The sequence below is a fragment of the Hyla sarda genome, chromosome 4 (assembly GCF_029499605.1).
Source record: "Hyla sarda isolate aHylSar1 chromosome 4, aHylSar1.hap1, whole genome shotgun sequence".
NCBI classification, from domain to species: Eukaryota; Metazoa; Chordata; class Amphibia; order Anura; family Hylidae; genus Hyla; species Hyla sarda.
Window position 1 is genome coordinate 100472278 of NC_079192.1, and position 20597 is coordinate 100492874.

Sequence of the window (20597 nt, forward strand, 5' to 3'; positions counted from 1 at the left end):
GGGCATGCTGGGAGTTGTAGTTTTGCAACCTCTGTAGGCATCCTGGTTGGGAAACACTGATCTATTCTATCTGTGTGTGTATGATACATGTATAGTATGTAATGTGTACAGTATGTGTGTGTATAATGCATGTACAGTATGTAATGTGTACAGTGTCTTGTGTGTATGATGCATGTACAGTATGTAATGTGTACAGTATGTGTGTGTATATGATGCATGTACAGTATGTAATGTGTACAGTGTGTTGTGTGTGTATGAAGCATGCATGTACAGTATGTAATGTGTACAGTGTGTTGTGTGTGTATATAATGCATGCAGTGGCGGATCCAGGGGGGGGGGGGGAATGGGGAAATTGCCCCCCCCCCCAGATTAATTTCCCCATCACTTTTAAGGACATCCCTATTAAGGACATCCCATGCCCCTGTTAGCCCACTGATGTCCCGTGCGTGCGCCCATTGGAAAGCAACGCGGAGGAGCGGAGCAGCGAACAGGACATGCACTGGCCAGCATGGTAAGTGACCAGCTGCACATCAGCTTCAGTGCTCCGACCAGCAGTGGTCTGAGCACTGAAGTAGGGCAGTAATCAGGCATACAGCCTCCAGCCATACACTGTATGGCTGGAGGCTGTATGTCTGTGGGGGAACATACTACAACTAATGCTGGGGGGACTATACTGCACCTAGTGTGGGGGAACTACAGCCTAATGTGGGGGACTGTACAGCACCTATTGTGGGGAACTGTACTGCACCTAATGTGGGGAACTATACTGCCTAATGTGGGGGAACTATACTGCACCTAATGTGGGGAACTATACTGCCTAATGTGGGGGAACTGTACTGCACCTAATGTGGGGGACTATACTGCACCTAATTTGGGGAGCTATACTGCACCTAATGTGGGGAACTATACTGCACATAATGTGGGGATAATACTGCACCTAATGTGGGGGAACTATACTGCACCTAATGTGGGGGAACACTGCTAGCCTAATGTGGGGAGAACTCTGCTGCACCTAATGTGGGGGGGAACTCTGCTGCACCTAATGTGGGGGAACTCTGCTGCACCTAATGTGGGGGGAACTCTGCTGCACCTAATGTGGGGGGAAACTCTGCTGCACCTAATGTGGGGGGGAACTCTTCTGCACCTAATGTGGGGGGAACTCTGCTGCACCTAATGTGGGGGGGAACTCTGCTTCACCTAATGTGGGGGGGAATTCTGCTGCACCTAATGTGGGGGGAACTGTGCCGCACCTAACGTGTGGGGAACTGTGCTGCACCTAACGTGGAGGGAACAGTGCCGCACCTAACGTGGGGGGAACTGTGCCACACCTAACGTGGGGGGAAATGTGCCGCACCTAACGTGGGGGGAACTGTGCTGCACCTAACGTGGGGGGAACTGTGCTGCACCTAATGTGGGGGCCTCGTATCGACATTCGCTCACGTCGCGCTCCCAGAATTCAAGGGCCGGCGTTACTACGTCCTGACGCCGGCCCTAGAGCGTGACGTGCGTGAACATGGGGGGGCCTCCATGTCCATTTTGCTTGGGGCCCCCAAATTCCTTCAAACGGCCCTGAGTGTACGCACAGAGCACTTTACATCCACATATAAGGTATTTCCTTACACAAGAGAAATTGGGTTACATATTTTGGGGGGCTTTTTCTCCTTTTACCCCTTGTAAAAATAAAAAATATGGGTCTACAAGAACATGTTAGTGTAAAAAATGAAGATTTTGAATTTTTGCCTCCATTTTGCTGCTATTCCTGTGAAACACTTAAAGGGTTAACAAACTTTCTGAATGTCATAATTTGGTATGTTATTTATTTGGTATGTCTATTTTCCTTACACGCAGAGAGCTTCAAAGTTATAAAAATGCTACATTTTAAAACTTTTCATGAAATTATGTAATTTTTCTCCAAGAAATGATGCAAGTATCAATGAAAATTTACCACTAACATAAAGTAGAATATGTCACGAAAAAACTATCTCGGAATCAAATTCATAAGTACAAGCATCCCACAGTTATTAATGCTTAAAGTGAAAGGGTTCAGAATTGCAAAAAATGCTCTGGTCCTTAGGGTCAAAATGGGCTCGGTCCCCAAGAGGTTAAGGCAGTGCTGGAAAATAAAGGTGGCCGCACAAAATATTGACACTTAGGGTCCATTCTGGACATTGCCACATAGGGGTGTGTGGTGACCCAGTACAGAATCACATGTTCTTCTGTACTCCTGCCCATCCTGTGTGGCAGATGCTGCTTCAATGTCTGTCATGGGCCCACTCTCCTCAGAACTCTCTATAAATTCACAATATAATGTAATGCTATGCAATGGTTAATGTATGAGTATTTTCTATGCACTTGTTACCTTAAGAAACCTGTTGCCATGGACCTTGTTGTTAGGGGAGTATGCAAAGGTGAACCGGGTGACTTATCCAGCCAATGGGATCTCTCTAAATTCCTCCCATATATAGTGAGGTCAGAGTTCAGTTCCTCAGTCTTGCTGAGGTAGTTGATGAAGAGTGAAGTCTGTCTGTGAGGTGATCCTGAAGGAGACCTGAGGCCTAGTCCAGCAACCACACATCAACGACCAGTTAACCCCACTACCCAGATGAAAGTCAAAGCCTTGCGGTAAGCACTAAAGGGGAGATTTATCAAAATCTGTGCAAAGGAAAAGTTGCTGAGTTGCCCATAGCAACCAATCAGATCGCTTCTTTCATTTTTAACAAAGCCTCTGCAATATAAAAGAAGTGAGCTGATTGGTTGCTATGGGCAACTTTTCCTTTGCACAGGTTTTGATAAATATCCCCCTAAGTCCAGGGAATTTAATACAAGTCAAGTCCAGCAAGTTAGTCAAGCTCCAAGTAACTAAAGTTTAGATTAGGCTGCATACAAGTCAAGTCAGTCATATACAGCACAATCAACTATAAGTCCCAGCAGGCCGATAAGCTTCCCAAAGTTCACCGTGCATCTTCTTCACGCTAATCTGAGCTGTAACGGATTGTACCATCTTTCCAACCTAAGTAAAGTAAGCCATTTATTCTTAACCTTTGCCCCGTGCCTGGGACAGGAGAAGCTGGTCTACCTCAGGTGGTATATAGGTCAACCACGCCCTGGCGTCACAAAACTGTTAATTACACATTACCCCGTCCGACACCACAGGTGTACTCACTTTTGTTGCCAAGGTTTAGACATTAATGGCTGTGTGTTGAATTATTTTGAGGGGACACAACATAAAACACTGTTATACAGGCTGTGCACTCACTACTTTACATTGTAGCAGAGGGTCATTTCTTCAGTGTTGTCACATGAAAAGATCGAATAAATTATTTGAGGAGTGGACTGACTTATGTGAGATATTGTGTGTGTGTGTATATATATATATATATATATATATATATATATATATAGCAATAGGTAGATAGCTTCTACTGATTATTATTATTATTATTATAACTGACTATTTATCAGTTATATATCAGACAGGAGGCTCATATCTTATGCATTATCTTTCTTTAATAATGCCCATAGCAGAACACTTTGGTATTCAATTTAATAAAAGAAAAAACTACAACTCCCAGCAGTCCTAGGGCCACAGTAGTCACTCCTCCTCCGTAGCCCCTATATAAGGACTGCCCCCATATAGATCTTCCTCTTTCTTTCTGCTCATGGCAGACCCAAGATAAGTATACTCCATATTCAATAACTATACTTTCTATTCCTATAAGTGATGTTACTCTATAGGTGATATATTCCATAGGTGATATTATTTTATAGGTCACTGTAGTAATACCTTTTTTCTGTTACCCTCTGTACTTTTTTCCCAGCGCCGGTTTACCCCGATTCTGGGCTCCTTCTCCCTGTCGCCGCTCCGACGTTTTCCCTTACTCCTGCGTTTAGATCGCGATTAGTTCGCGATTCTCCCCTCCCCCCCCCCCCCTTTTCGCCATTTTGCGCTTCTCCTCCGAGTTCGCGCGCGCGGGCTGGGGGCGGGGTTTTCTCCCTCTGGCTGGCCGCTTTCACTGCGGCCGGCTCTCAGTAAAGGGGCGGCACCTCCGCGATATGCGATCTCCTATTAGGACTCAGAGGAACGTAGTCTCGCGAGACTTCGTCCCCTGAGTGTAAAACTCCGGGCTCCCCTCCCACCGCACGACAGTGCTTCGCCTGCGGTGTGGAGGATCGGAACCCGGTACTGTGTCTCAATAGGTAGTGTAGTTGCCCCACATTGTCTCCCTGTGGATCGGAATTTATTCCGCCTCCGTGTATATTAGGCATTCTTACTCCTTAGTTCCCCTTTTTAACATTTCTGTTACCATGGCTGAGGAACGTTCACCTGCCCCTCTCAGAAGTGAACCCCTCTCTCTGGACTCGGCACATTTTATGTCCGCCACCCAGATTCAGGACCTAATTAACAGGTCGGTCCAAGCAGCCCTGGCCTCCTCCATGTTGCCCTCTGGCCCGCATCAGCCGGGTCCCCATGCCCCAGTCCCTTCTCTTCACGGTGGAGAGCCACAGATAAAGAAGGGCAAAGCTTCCCATAAAAGGAAGCATACCTCTGACTCCCCGGCAGGGGAAGATAATAATATGCCCCAGACAGTCCCTACCCCGGTCTGTCAACCCCAGCATGCTTCAGACTCCGCTCGACCCCTGGGCCTCGGGGAGTTACATGGCAAGAGGCATAAGTCCGCTAGGCGGGCAAAACCCGATTCATATGTGGACTCCTCTACTGAGGATTCTTCGGGTTCTTCCAATGAGTCTGAGGACTATGTGTCCAATCCCAATATGGAAGAAGATGCTGGGGATACGGCGCTCGACACCGACGCCAACCCTGCCACGCAGGGCAAGGTTATCCTAGATGCCCTAGGAGAACCCCTGTTCCACCCAGACGCAATCTCTCACCCGAGATCAGGCGACTGGTCACCACTCCCCCATGTGGCCCAATATGTGGAACTCTGGGCACGCAAGTCTCTAGATAGGTCCAGCCGCAATAAGCTGAGGGCCGAATGCCCTAGACCTTTCATCCCCAATAGAGTGGTGGACACCCCCGAGGTGGATCCCATCCTGATGAAGTATCTGTTGAAATCAGGTAAATTCACCAAGAAGGGCATAGAGCGCTCCTTCAAAACTATACAGGAGCGTATCCTCGACTTAATGGGTCCCCTCACTAAAATCCTAAACTTAGCGGAGCACGCTGCTGCAACGGACGAACCCGTGGACGTCCGTCAGCTCCGTGGGTGGGCTCAGAGAGCCATTTGCCTGGCAGGTACGGCCAACACCACCTGCTCAGTTGAGAGGCGCCGGTCGATCCTTATGCGCCTCGACCCTCAACTGTCCCACCTGGCCGAGACCGAACCGGGTCCCTCGGCAGCAGGCATGCTTTTTGGGGACAGTCTGATGAAAGACGTCAATAGATTCGTTGGCCTCTTTACGGGCTTAGATAAGGCCCAAAATTCCTTAAAAAAATCAGGGTCCTCTAAAATTTTTCCCCGGGCCGGCAGAAGTAGAGGCCGATCTGCCGGCCGTTCTGCTCCCTACAGGCCACAGGGCAGAGCTTTCGCCCAATACCAATATCCACAGACCCCCCCTTCATACACAGTACCCGTGGTTCAACCATCACCATTCTTCCCTCCTCGAGGCCGTCCCTGGAGAGGTCGTGGCGGACGTGGATACCCCCGTTCTCGCCCTTCTACCGGTGAGTGTACCTTCTACTCCTCAGTCTCACATACCTGTGGGGGGTCGACTGATGTATTTTTCCCACGCCTGGTCTGCGATTACAGCAGACGCATGGATTCTTCAGACAGTGGGGGGATTTCACATAGAATTCCAATCCTTGCCGATGCTGGGTGTCATCCCACCTCCTATTCACTTTTCCGACCAAAACGTTGTCCTCATAGACAACGAGATACGGGATCTCCTGTTCAAGCATGCGATCGTGGAATCCGATCCATCTTCCCTAGGGTTCGTAAGCAACCTCTTCCTCGTGAAGAAGAAAGGGGGCGGCTATCGTCCGGTCATAAACCTACGAGACCTAAACCAACATGTCACGTATCGCCATTTCAAGATGGAGGGGATCCATTCCCTCCGGGACCTCCTGATGCCAGGAGACTGGCTGGTGAAGGTGGACTTGAAGGACGCCTACCTCACAGTCCCCATTCACCCAGAGTCACAACAGTTCCTCCGTTTCCTTTGGAAAGGCCGCATGTGGCAATTTACCTGCCTCCCGTTCGGCCTATCGTCCGCCCCGTGGTGTTTCACCAAACTGATGAAACCGGTGGTAGCGGCTCTGAGGAGCAGGGGGGTTCGTCTGATCATTTACTTAGACGACCTTCTCATCATGGCCCATTCCAAATCTCAGGCCTCCCTTCACATGTCATGGGCGATATCACTACTGCATTCTCTGGGCTTCATAATCAACCGAGAAAAATCGGTCCTGACTCCAAGTCAGGAGATGGAGTTCCTGGGTTTCTTGGTGGACACCAACCGCGCACTACTGCGACTTCCCAAGTCCAAATTAGCCCTGATCCGCAAAGAAATCAGGGCAGTTTTGCGCAAAGGTTGCTTGTCCTTACGGATTCTGGCACGACTGGTGGGTCTCCTGGCGGCTTCCATACAAGCCATCTTTCCGGCCCCCTTGCACTACCGAGCCCTTCAGAGGCTCAAGATCTTACATCTACGCCAGGGCCTCAGATACGCGGACAAGGTACCCCTTTGTCCGGCTGCTATCGAAGAGTTACACTGGTGGCTTCAACATGCCGTCGAGTGGAACGGCAAAGCCATCTTCCACCCTTACCCAGACGTCATCATAGAGTCGGACGCGAGCCGACTTGGCTGGGGCGCCCGATGCGGGGAGGTTTCCACCGGGGGGACCTGGTCCGTCAAGGAGATCGATCTGCATATCAATGCATTGGAGCTTCTGGCAGCGTATTTTGCAGTCAAGAGTTTCATGCCTCGTTCGTCCAATTGTTGTGTGTTACTACGCATGGACAACGTGGCGGCGGTCCAATACATCAACCGTTTGGGGGGCACCAGGTCCAAGATCCTGGCGGATCTTGCCAAAGACTTCTGGCATTTTTGCCTGGCCCGCAACATTATCCCGGTAGCGGAGTACATTCCGGGGGTCTCCAATACGGTGGCCGATTGGAACTCTCGCTATCTCATCGATTCCAGCGACTGGCGACTGGATCGCTCCATCTTCCTGCAAATACGGCAACTGTGGGGTCCATTGCAGGTGGACCTTTTCGCGTCCCGCCTCAATCGGCAACTGCCCCGTTTTTTCAGCTGGAGACCGGACCCAGAGGCATCTGCGGTAGACGCTCTCCGCCTCGTCTGGCCGACGGGAACGCATTATGCTTTTCCTCCCTTTCAGTTGATCCCCCGGGTTCTCCTACATGCGACGAACCAGAGAGCGACGGTTGTGATGATCACCCCTTGGTGGCCGACGCAGCCATGGTTTCCCCTCCTTCTGGGGATGGCTGTGGATTATCCCAGAGTGCTACCCCACTTTCCACACCTTCTCACCAACCCGACCGGGGATCTCCATCCTCTGATCATGGAAGGCAAACTTCCTCTCCTAGCGTGGTTGGTTTCGGGGTCTCAGACGCGGATCACGACCTTTCAAAATCAGCTAGGGATCTCCTCGCCCTGGCCTGGGCCCCCGGGACTAGATCGGCTTATCGATCAGCCTGGAGGCTCTGGGTTCGTTGGTGTGATCAACGGCAGGCTGATCCCGTACATGCACCTGTGTCTGTAGTGGTGAACTATCTGGCAGATTCTTTTGAATCTGGCAAATCCTACAGTTCCATTAATGTATACCGATCGGCTATTGCGGCTTACCATTGCCCTGTGGACTCCCTACCGATCGGCAAACACCCGCTGGTTTGTAGACTTTTGCGTGGCATAAAATTTCAACGTCCCCCTAGGCCTAGGTATCATTCGACCTGGGATGTCTCCAGGCTTCTCGATATGTTTACTTCTTGGCCGGACAATGACGACCTCTCCCTGAAAAGGTTGTCATATAAGTTGACGGTCCTTCTTTGTTTGGTGTCCATCAAACGTGTCTCCGACGTGAAGGCTTTGGACGTCTCTAGACGACAATTTTCGCCTCAGGGAGTGAGATTCTCGATGGTCCGTAGGACCAAGACGGGTATTCATTCGGTTTTTTATCCGTTTTTTCCTGCGCACCCGAAGCTTTGCGTTGTTCGTTGCCTACAGGCGTACGAATCACAGACGGCGGATCTGCGCTCTCCGGATTCCCCTCAGCTCCTCGTCTCTTATGTCAGACCCCATCTTCCAGTTGCCTCCGCTACTCTAGCGCGTTGGGTACGTTCCGCCATGGACATGGCGGGTATTGATATATCTCTGTTCGGAGCTCACTCATCCAGGGGCGCTATGGCTACAAAGATAGTCACAGCAGGGGGCTCCCTCTCCGACTTATTGATGGCGGCTGATTGGTCTTCAGAGACCACCTTCCGTCAGTTCTACTTCAGACCGGAGGACCACGTGTCTATGTCAGTCTTATAATACTATAGCTGTTTATTATTTCTTTGTCTTAACTAATTGTTAGCTTCGAACTTGCATAAGATATGAGCCTCCTGTCTGATATATAAATCGAGATTTTCCTAGCTTGTGACGGAAAATATTAGTTATATGAAGACAGGAGGCGAGTATCTTCCCTCCCTACCCACCCTATTACGACTTTTTGTTCTCTTTACAGGATATTGAACGCGAAGGCGGTGTTCCTGAGTTTGGTTGACCGGTCGTTTTCCGGCTGTTTGGTTCCTCTACGGTCCCCGTTGGGACGAAGTTGGATTTTCCCTGCCATCTAGGCTTCTGCTGCCCGAGGTCGAAGGACCGAGTGTTCGCGTGCAACTGTGGATGTCTGGATAAAGTCGTTTGTGCGGTTCTGATTCGCATGAAGAAAGAGGAAGATCTATATGGGGGCAGTCCTTATATAGGGGCTACGGAGGAGGAGTGACTACTGTGGCCCTAGGACTGCTGGGAGTTGTAGTTTTTTCTTTTATTAAATTGAATACCAAAGTGTTCTGCTATGGGCATTATTAAAGAAAGATAATGCATAAGATACTCGCCTCCTGTCTTCATATAACTAATATTTTCCGTCACAAGCTAGGAAAATCTCGATTTATATTGGTGCCCTACTCGCTGGTATCAGTCATTCACTGCCAAGGAGATAAAATAAATAGTAAATAATTCAAACATTTATTATTAATAAAGGCTAATCAGAGTATGCTGGGAGTTGTAGTTTTGCAACAGCTGGAGGCACACTGGAAAACACTGATTTAGTGGCTATGTAAGTGTATAGACATAACTAAGGTCATGCAGCTGGGCATCAAGAAGGCTACAACAAGCCACTCTGCATTGGCCAAGGTATGTACATATAGAACTAGACTGCTGTGGTCTCCGAACTGTGGCCCCCCAGATGTTGCAAAACTACAATTTACATCATCAGGGACATGCCCCATAAACTCAAAAAGGGGCTTGAGCCCCTGTCCAATAAATGCACCTACTCTATGATTTCGTCATGTTAAGACCACCGTGGAGTGATGCGGATCCCATTCAGCTGACATGACTACAAGAGCTCCCGTACCTCAGGAATTGTGTTGTGTTAAAATATTTAAAAGGGTTATCCAGGAAAAAACTTTCTTTATGTATATCAACTGGCTCCAGAAAGTTAAACAGATCCCTATGGGACCTATAACACTGCAAAAAAAAAAGGTAAAAAAAAGTGTTAATAAAGGTAATTTAAAGGAAAACTGTCACATATTTTCTCCCGCACTATCCACAGGTATTGGTGGATAGTGCGGGAGACGCTGATTAAAACGAGCCCTACCTTGGTCTGATCCGTGCCGCCGTTCGCCCGCAATTGTAGTTTTAATCTCTGTGTGTATATCCTGCTATAACTGGCAAAGGCGGGGCTTCTGCGGGCTAACGGACACTGACGTCACCGCCGCTCATGAATATTCATCCCTCCCTCTGGTTAGGAGCGGCGAAGAGAGGGAGAACAGGAGGGATGAATATTCATGAGCGGCGCTGACGTCAGTGTCCGTTAGCCCGCAGAAGCCCCGCCTTTGCCAGTTACAGCAGGATATACACACAGAGATTAAAACTACAATTGCGGGCGAACGGCAGCACGGATCAGACCAAGGTAGGGCTCGTTTTAATCAGCGTCTCCCGCACTATCCACCAATACCTGTGGATAGTGCGGGAGAAAATATGTGACAGTTTTCCTTTAACCCCTTCCCTAATAAAAGTTTGAATCACCCCCCTTTTCCCATAAAAAAAATAAAATAGTGTAAATGAAAAAAAAATAAACATATGTGGTATCGCCGCGTGCGTAAATGTCCGAACTATAAAAATATATCATTAATTAAACCGCACGGTCAATGGTGTATGCGCAAAAAAATTCCAAAGCCCAAAAAAGCGTTTTTTTGGGCGCTTTTTATACCAAAAAATGAATAAAAAGTGATAAAAAAAAGTCCGATCAAAACAAAAATCATACCGATAATAACTTCAGATCATGGCGCAAAAAATGAGTCCTCATACCGCCCTGTTCGTGGAAAAATAAAAAAGTTATAGGGGTCAGAAGATGACATTTTTAAAAGTATACATTTTCCTGCATGTAGTTATGATTTTTTCCAGAAGTGCGACAAAATCAAACCTATATAGGTAGGGTATCATTTTAACCATATGGACCTACAGAATAAAGATAAGGTGTCATATTTACCGAAATATGTACTGCGCAGAAACGGAAGCCCCCAAAAGTTACAAAATGGCGTTTTTTCTTCGATTTTGTCGCACAATGATTTTTTTTTCCGTTTTGCCGTGAATTTTTGGGTAAAATGACTGATGTCACTGCAAAGTAGAATTGGTGACGCAAAAAATAAGCCATGGATTTAAGCCATGGATAATATGGATTTGTAGGTGGAAAATTGAAAGGGTTATGATTTTTAAAAGGTGAGGAGGAAAAAACGAAAGTGCAAAAACTGAATCCCTGCCCCCCAAAATGTCTGTGCATGTCCTTGCCCAGCATGCTGGGATTTGTAGTTTTGCAACATCTGGAGGGCCACAGTCTGGAGACCACTGGACTAGAGTGACAACTATAGAAACAGCCACAGCCTTTCTTGGCATGATAGGAGTGGTAGTTCTGCTGTGCCACAGGTTGGGGAACAAGGGGTTGCAGTAAACAAGTTGTCAGTGAACTCCAATGCTGTAGACCGGTGGTGTCCAAACTGTGGTCCTTCAGCTGTTGCAAAACTACAACTCCCAGCATGCCCGGACAGCCGTAGGCTGTCCGGGCATGCTGGGAGTGGTAGTTTTGCAACAACTGGAGGGCCACAGTTTGGACACCACTGCAGTGTAGACCCATAATAATCTACTGTACAATCCACCTGAACACTGTAAATTTCCATAATGCATTTCTGCCCGTCCACAGTAATCCTTCTTTATAATCCAGTTCACACGCGCATAACCTCCCAAAGTTTTATGAATGAAGTCACGTGAGCCAGCCTCCCACAACGACACGCCTCCGGTAACTCCGCCCACCAACGCTATCCAGGACCCGCCCTCTGCCATAACTCCGCCCCATCGTCGCACCGTGTACAGGTCTGGATCCTGATTGGCTGACGAGTTGACAAATAGCAGGCGGCGGAGCGCGGGGTACAGCAGATGTACAGAGCCGGGGAATTACTCAGTGTATGTCCGCCCTGTGAGCGGGCAGCGGACCCCGCCAGTTACCGGTGACTCCCAACATGCTCTCCCTGACAGCTCCGCTCTTCTTCTTCCTGCTGCTGCTGCCCGGCTGTCTGGCTCCTATTCCCCGCAACGTCTACTCCAACCATTGGGCTGTGCGAGTGCCCGGGGGACCCGAGAGAGCTGCGGAGCTGGCGGCTAAATACGGCTACCTGAACATGGGGCAGGTGGGCATCACACCGGGGGCGGAGGGGGGTGGCGGGTACCGGTCCTGTCTGCATGCTGCCTACTGAGGAAACTTCTCCGGTACTTTGTGCTCTTGTCTCCTAAGTTTCCATCAGGTACAATGTGTCCTGGGCGGTTTGTGGCGTCCGGGAAATGTCCCGACTTTTTTAATTAATAATTTAAATAAATGTCATTTAAAAAAAAAAAATAATAATAATAAAAATTTTTATGAATTTATTTAAATTATTGATGTAATTTTAAATTTGAGTTTATTATTACTTATATTTTATGCTGCTTTATCAAACACTTCCTGTAGAACTTTTACATTTGTATAAAAACAAAAATCAACAAATACTGTATCTGTCATTGCAATGTAACTATGTAGATGTCAATAAATATCAGTGTTTCCCAACCAGGGTGTCTCCAGCTGTTGCAAAACTACAACTCCCAGCATGCCCGGACAGCCGTTGGCTGTCCGGGCATGCTGGGAATTGTAGTTTTGCAACAGCTGGGGGCACCCTGGTTGGGAAACACTGTCAACCATGTAGATGCCAATAAGACATGTGACTATTAACTATGTAGATGCCAATAAGACATGTGACTATTAACTATGTAAATGCGAAAACTTTTAACCGTGTAGATGCCAATAAGACGTGCTGATTGTTTCCATTGCTTGTCCTGTATGTTTTTCGTTTGAGGAGCTGTTCTTAGTCTGGTTCCTTTCTCATGGTAAAGTTGCCCATGGTTGTTGTGGGTGCAGATCTCTGTCTGTGCTGTCACAGGGGAAAGGCTCAAGTCCTGCAGGAATGCATGGGAACGGAGTTCCTGCACTTTTTCCACAGCAGGTACACTGTTCCCATAAGTAGGACCAACAATTGAATGGAAATCTTGGGTGAGTTCCCACACTTGTTTTGTATGGGTATGTTCATACATGGCAGATTTGCTACTATTTAAATTTAATAGAGAAGTCAATCTGCTGTGTGAACATACCTGAAGGGTAAATACACTCTAGATGGATCAGTATGTGCTTACCGGTGTGCTTCGACATGCTGGGAATTGTAGTTTTTGCAACGGTTGGAAGCACCCTGCTGGGGAAAAAAACTGAGATGCAGAAAATTTTGTGTATTTGTTGTTGAAGTGCTGAGGTTTTTACCTATTTTCAGTGGGAAAATCAGGAACAAACTTGCAGCATAGCTTGACAGGTAGTTCCTATTAGTGCAGGTGACCCTGATCACAATGGTGGTTACCTTATCTTCCTAGGCTCCGCCGTTCCTGAGAAAAAAACAAAATATCTGATATATATATTTTTTTTTCCTGGGAATTTCCAAGCCCCGAGGTGCACTGGTTGTTCTTTTCTGGCCGGTCCCTTACTTATGCCCCTAATGACTATTCAGATGTGCCCTCTTCTGCATTTAGCTGCCATGTGATTGGATTCCGAGGTGATAGTCAAGGCTGGAGATCAGAGAGTGTGCAGGATTTCAGCATGTAGCAACTTTGTAAAGAGAGAACATGAATACAGTGACCCCCCCCCCCCCCCCCCACACACACACACACACACACACACACACACACACACACACACACACACACACACAATAATTTCAACATACGATGGCCTTTCAGAGGCCGCGCACGCCGTCCTGTCATCTGACTGCGATGAAGAGCAACGATCCCAGGCAGCAGAGATGGTCCGGAGCGGCAGGGACACCCTGGGGACGCGGCGACAGCGATGGAGGGCAACATCCAGGGCAGCGGTGACGGTCAGGAGCAGCGGGGACAGGTGAGTATAACTTTCTATATTATAAATGCACGGATCCCTCAATATGATTTCAACTATCGATGGTTAATTTGGAATTATCATCGTATGTTGAGGGACCACTGTATTCATCGGGGGGGGGGGGGGTGAATAAGTGACTGGGCTGGAAGAAGAACCAGTGCAGCGTGTGGCTCGGGAACAACCTTAGTGCACCAAGAGTCTCATTTACATATTTGTAATGATCTCTTGGGAACGGCGACACTTGGATAGATAAGGTAACCACCATTTTGATCAGCGTCACCTGCAGTAGCAGTAGGTAAGTACAGGTGTTGCTGCTGACAAATTCCGTTTAAATTTATTTTTGGGAGCGTTACAAGAAGGCATACTCAGCTACCCCAATTCCCACAAAGTTGCTGTTCTGACAGCTCCCGGTCCCTGTTGCTCTCTGTGATGTATTTTCCCTAAAGAGATGCCCACTCAGTCAGTGACTAAGGCAGGACAATGCTGTGGATAGTTCTTGTAGGGACGATACGTTGCAGAAAGCAGCAAAGATCGGGAGTAGAGATGAGCGAACTTACAGTAAATTCGATTCACGAACTTCTCGGCTCGGCAGTTGATGCCTTACCCTGCGTAAATTAGTTCAGCTTTCAGGTGCTCCGGTGGGCTGGAAAAGGTGGATACAGTCTTAGGAGATTCTTTCCTAGGAATGTATCCACCTTTTCCAGCCCACCGGAGCACCTGAAAGCTGAACTCATTTACGCAGGATAAGTCCTCAACTGCCGAGCCGAGAAGTTCGTAACGGATCGAATTTACTGTAAGTTCGCTCATCTCTAATCGGGGGCCATCAGAACAGCTGTAGGGGATCAGGGTAGGAAGAGAGTATGACTTATTTTTAATGTTTAACACTCTCCCAGTCAAAAAAACCAAAAAAAAAAAACCTGGGAAGCACAGTTTCTCGTCTGTGACTGGCTAGTGACAGTGTTGTGGAGCCACCTACCACATGTTGATCAATCTTCTCTGGTCAGCTGTCAGGGAGTTTAATGGAATCAGTGACTTTTCTTCCATCATGGGGGACAGGTAGTACACAAGCTTTAACCCTTTCCAGTAATTAACTGTCATCGTGTTTATTGGTGGATGTTAGCATAATATTATCCATGCTGGGGAAGTCTTTATCATAGTTCTGTCTGGTTAGTTTGCATAACTAACAATTCTACAAACATTCTTTCAGACTGGGTGATACTGCTAGCAGCTTTATTATTAACCAGATATTTTCCAGTACTGGTTCTACTGTTGTACGAGATCACACTATTTCATCTCGTATACATATTTACAACCATGTCTATAAGGATATGTTCACGTACAGTATATTTGAAAATGTGTTCCATACTTGTAAATGGTAATGATTCTGTAGCATGGACTTCATAAAGCCTTGTTCATATGCATAAATAAGAATAGTCGTGTGTGTGTGTGTGTGTTTGCTTTTATACTAATGCGATACTTAATCCCCTTGTGCCATTATTATCCAATATGGCAAAAGGGAATGAGAGGGAGGAGGGAATAATGGCACAAGGGGATAAAGATGGAGAGGGGGGGGGGGGGGAGAGATAATGGCGAAAGGGGATCCGAGGGAGGGGGGGATAATGGCACATGGGGATTAAGATGGGGGGAGGGATAATGGCGAGAGGGGATCAGAGGGAGGGGGGAATAATGGCACAAGGGGATAAAGATGGAGGGGGGAGAGATAATGGCGAGAGGGGATCAGAGGGAGGGGGGGAATAATGGCACAAGGGGATAAAGACGTAGGGGGTGTAATCATTACACCCCCCCCCCATCTTAATCCCCTTGTGCCATAATTCCCCCCACCCTCTGATCCCCTTTCTCCATCATCCCTCTCTCCGTCCATCTTAATGCCCTTGTGCCATTATTTCTCTCCCCCCATCCATCCCCCCCCCCTCTCCAATCCCCCTGGGCTAATATATATATATAACATCCCTCCCATACTTAGTTTAAACTTTATTTTTTTTTTTTTTACATTACCTGGCTTGTTCGAGTACCGTTCCCATAGTTCCGTTCGGCACCGCACAGAAGGGTGATGTCCTCCTGCGCTGTGTGGCACCTCCAGGCGATGTTGCGTCTCCACAGCAGCCACGCAGCTGCCGTAAAGTAGCCGCGGCCATTCCCCGGAAAGCGCTGACAAACACTGGCCAATGCATAACCGGTATTTGTCAGCGCATTGCGTACGCCTGCACAACTGGTGGCATACCCTTAGGGTACCGGTTGAGAACCCCTGCTCTACAGCATCGCAAAAGTTTTTTTAAGGTTTTTAGGTTCCATCATTTTTTAATTTTAAAATAAAATTCCAGAATTTTAAGCCTAACAATTCCCACTTTTCAATAGTATTGTTTCATTTACAAGCAGTATGCCCCTGCATGTAATAGTGTTTGTGTCTATATTACATAATTACTGGGTGTGATAAAACATTATAGGGATTCTGAAATTTTGGCATTGATGTAGAAAATGACTGATCATGCCGACATTTGGTTATTTAAGGTTAGTAATCATATGAAGCCATTTATTATCACATAGTAATTTTGCTCTTTTTAAATTGTAACAGAAATCGCCCAAATGACCCTGGTCAAAAGTTTACATACCCTTGAATGTTTGGCCTTGTAACAGACACACAAGGTGACACTTATAGGTTAAAATGGCAATGGCATTTTCTACATCTGTAACTTTTAACAATGCATGTACAAATAGGGTCTGTGTATAAATAATTGGTTTGTTAGCTCTCATGGTAATGCACAGATTAGGAAAGACACTGTACCATGGGGAGCAGAAAAGATGTTCAATCACTCATTAAGAAAGGAAAGATTCAGGGATCTCATGATACTAAGGTAAGGTCAAGGGTGAATCCAGAGTCTAGTCTTAGGAGGGGTGATAGACAAGAAATAAGGAGCACTATATCCATAGCACAGATGTTTAAGGTGAGGCCTGTCTCCATTTTAAGTGGAGACTGGGAGGGGGGAAATTACCTTGATCAGCCACTGGATTAGGTACATCAAGAAAGATTTTTAGCTACAATTGCCTTATTGTTCTGGATACAAAAAAAACCATGTGAGAAATACAGGCTGCTCTGGAAAAATATTGTGTGCTTGTTTCATGGAGCATAATACTACAATACTTGAACAAAAATGAGCTGCATGGTCAAGTTGCAAGGAAGGAGCTTTTACTGCATCAATGCCACAAAAATGCCCAACACCTTGACGTGCCTCCCAGCTTTTGGCACGCAGATTTGGAGCGACAAAACAAAAATAGAGTTTTATGTTCATGTTTGTGCTATGTTTGTACAGGGGTAAACAAGGCCCATGGTGAAAAGAATACCATCCTTACTGTGCAGCAAGTGGGGGTGGTTACTGATGTTTTGGGGAGTGTGAGCTTTAAAGAGTATCAGTCAGATCCAATAAAAATTATTTTTTTTTTTTTTTATAGTATCACTCAGTACCCAATCCTGACCATGTGCATCTAATTTTTTTTTGTCTAGCACCTTTATCTTTTTTATTAACTTTTAATTTAGCTCACTAGTCTGAATTGCACTTAAAGGGAGGGGGCGTGGCCTTACTGTGCAGGTCTCCGCCCCCTCCCTCAGTATGCTGTCTGCTCACATCTCCCCTAGTATTAGCAAAACTACAACTCCCAGCTTGTCCTCACTGACAGTAGCGGGACACAAGATGACAGTGGGAGGATTTTTCCTCCAGCGTTGAGCCCTGCGCTCAATTTTATAATGAAAGCAATTGCAAAACCTATTGGTTTTGCATGCTTTACAACATATCAAAAGTTTTTGTATCTGACAGTGCCCATTTAAAGAGATTTGGAATCTTGTAAAAATTGATGGCAAGATGACTACAGCACGTTATCAGAAAATACTGGCAGACAATATGCATTTTTTTTTCACATAAGCTGTGAATGCTCTTTGATTCTTCAGTAGGACAATGACCCTAAGGACAAGTTGACCCTTCAGTGGTAACAGCAAAAAAATGAAGGTTCTGGAATGGGCATTAGAATTCTGAGCTTAATATCAAGACACTCTGGGATGATCTCAAATGTGCAGTTCAAAGTGACCAAAGCCTTTGCATGACCTGGAGGCATTTTGCAAAGACAAATGGACAGCGGTACCACCTGCAAGAATTTGGGTCCTCAGACAGCTATTACAAAAGAGTGCCCGCTGTCATAGATGCTAAAGGGTGATTTTAAGCTCTGGCCTTGTGCTGATACCCCTTGTGTGGTGTATTACTGGTCTTGGTATTCTATGACATTTTGTTCTCATTGTGACAGCCATCACTGGATTCAGCGGTGACCTCGGTAAGGTTGACTCATCACCGCCATGAATAGATATTGCTGTTTTAATGTGTTCCTCTCATTGCAAAGATAATGAGGGGAAATGTTAGCTTGAAGATAGCCATAACCGTAACTAGTGTTTATAAGCAGGACAGTTAGCATCTGGATTGTGTTCTCACTCATAAAATGGATATAGCTTGTTATCCATTGACATATATTTGGATTACTTCTCTGATTTGACATTTTTATTTGAATCTTATAATATATGTAAACATACCCTTTTGTTGAGATAAAATGGACTACGAGTCAACATCTTGGAAAAAATTTACCTTCACTTTGCTTTAATTCTTATGAAATATCTGAAGGGTTAGCAAACACTCGACATGCAAATTTTAATACTTAAAACTACTTCATAAGGCAGCAATGCAAAAATATAAGCTGTTTCTGTGCATGACAAGTTGTTAAGGTTAAGCACCTATATTTTCCTATGGACATCTTTCTTCAGAGTAGGATGTCCAAGCAGACTGCTGTAGAAGGTGCAAACGCACAGCAAAGTCCATTTCAGGCAATGCAGATTTGAAGATCTAAAGTATAACCTCTTGCAGCAGATAATAGGGTGGCTGTATTCAGTGAATAGGGATTTAATAGGGGGTTTACAAACATGCACAAAAGGTGTAACATCCGGTTCCTATGGTGTGTGTACTTTGGCCCCATACTAATGTGAAGTGGAGTGCCGGCAGGCAGGAGAGAGCCCAGAGGAGTGCCGGCGGGCAGGGGGGAGCCCAGAGGAGTGCCGGCGGGCAGGGGGGAGCCCAGAGGAGTGCCGGCGGGCAGGGGGGAGCCCAGAGGAGTGCCGGCGGGCAGGGGGGAGCCCAGAGGAGTGCCGGCGGGCAGGGGGGAGCCCAGAGGAGTGCCGGCAGGGCAGGGGGGAGCCCAGAGGAGTGCCGGCAGGGCAGGGGGGGAGCCCAGAGGAGTGCCGGCAGGGCAGGGGGGGGAGCCCAGAGGAGTGCCGGCAGGGCAGGGGGGGGGAGCCCAGAGGAGTGCCGGCAGGGCAGGGGGGGGAGCCCAGAGGAGTGCCGGCAGGGCAGGGGGGGGAGCCCAGAGGAGTGCCGGCAGGGCAGGGGGGGGAGCCCAGAGGAGTGCCGGCAGGGCAGGGGGGGGAGCCCAGAGGAGTGCCGGCAGGGCAGGGGGGGGAGCCCAGAGGAGTGCCGGCAGGGCAGGGGGGGGAGCCCAGAGGAGTGCCGGCAGGGCAGGGGGGGGGAGCCCAGAGGAGTGCCGGCAGGGCAGGGGGGGGAGCCCAGAGGAGTGCCGGCAGGGCAGGGGGGGGAGCCCAGAGGAGTGCCGGCAGGGCAGGGGGGGGAGCCCAGAGGAGTGCCGGCAGGGCAGGGGGGGGAGCCCAGAGGAGTGCCGGCAGGGCAGGGGGGGGGAGCCCAGAGGAGTGCCGGCAGGGCAGGGGGGGGAGCCCAGAGGAGTGCCGGCAGGGCAGGGGGGGGAGCCCAGAGGAGTGCCGGCAGGGCAGGGGGGGGAGCCCAGAGGAGTGCCGGCAGGGCAGGGGGGGGAGCCCAGAGGAGTGCCGGCAGGGCAGGGGGGGGAGCCCAGAGGAGTGCCGGCAGGGCAGGGGGGGGAGCCCAGAGGAGTGCCGGCAGGGCAGGGGGGGGAGCCCAGAGGAGTGCCGGCAGGGCAGGGGGGGGAGCCCAGAGGAGTGCCGGCAGGGCAGGGGGGGAGCCCAGAGGAGTGCCGGCAGGGCAGGGGGGGAGCCCAGAGGTGTGCTAGCCCACCCTTACTTACTGGACTTTGTCCATGCCTGTACTTCAGCTTGGACAAAGCCATGATTTTATAAGCCATGGTTTCTATAAAAAGGAAATAAAATTTTCTTATGAAGTATATTAAAAAGGTTAATCTTTTGGCAAAATGTGCAACATATAAAAAGTTTTTGTATCGACAGTGCCCATTTAAGAAGTAAAAACATCCAGAATTATTCCCACCGATTTGAAAAAATGGGCTGCAATTTTGAAGTACAAAATAAGGATTGAAGTGATCCTCTGCTTTATAGCCACTGTAAACTAAATGCAGCAATAAGATTGTGAATAAGTGATGTATTGCCTACCAACCACCTCTTTTTAATTTAATCAGTTTCTTTATCGATGCCCTTATGACTCTCATTGGGTCCGTTTCAGTCCTAACCTGGTGACCTGGATCATGTAGGACTCAATGAAACTTGTGCTGTCTATCTGCTCCAATGAGTGCCTCGACTTTCTTCTTGTTGGAGTGAATACAAATCGTGACTTCTGCTGCAAACACAACTAGCTGCAAGTTTCTGTAGGTCTGTTTGCCGATCACAGGATCTTGGTCAGGACCAGGACGGAGCCAAAAACTATACTACTTTGTACATTACAGAGGTGGTTAATGGGCCACAAAATATCAATTTTGCAGGGATTGCTTCTTTGAGATTTTTTTTTTCCAGCTAAAAGTAACTACTTGATGTAAATGTCAACATGCTGCATTTTCTGTGGCAAGGAAAATGTTGATCTTAAGATGTTCCAGTTGTGATGAATAGCTCCATCTGTGCTGAGAAGTCCAAGCA

The 20597-nt window shown here is 47.8% G+C and overlaps 1 protein-coding gene across 4 annotated transcripts in view; it reads left to right on the top strand.

Moving 5' to 3' along the window:
- The first annotated feature begins 2369 nt into the window (after positions 1 to 2369).
- PCSK6 (proprotein convertase subtilisin/kexin type 6) overlaps positions 2370 to 20597 on the top strand; it is a 229009-nt gene continuing 210781 nt past the window's right edge. The window contains exons 1-2 of one of the 4 annotated variants that reach the window (XM_056571779.1): positions 2946 to 3019; positions 11462 to 11924. In XM_056571779.1, coding sequence (XP_056427754.1) covers positions 11757 to 11924 — 168 coding nt within the window. In that variant the 5' untranslated portion in view covers positions 2946 to 3019; positions 11462 to 11756. Of the gene's footprint in view, positions 2623 to 2945; positions 3020 to 11461; positions 11925 to 20597 lie in introns of those variants that run through there. The other 3 variants (XR_008892408.1, XM_056571776.1, XM_056571778.1) reach the window with 3 other exon arrangements.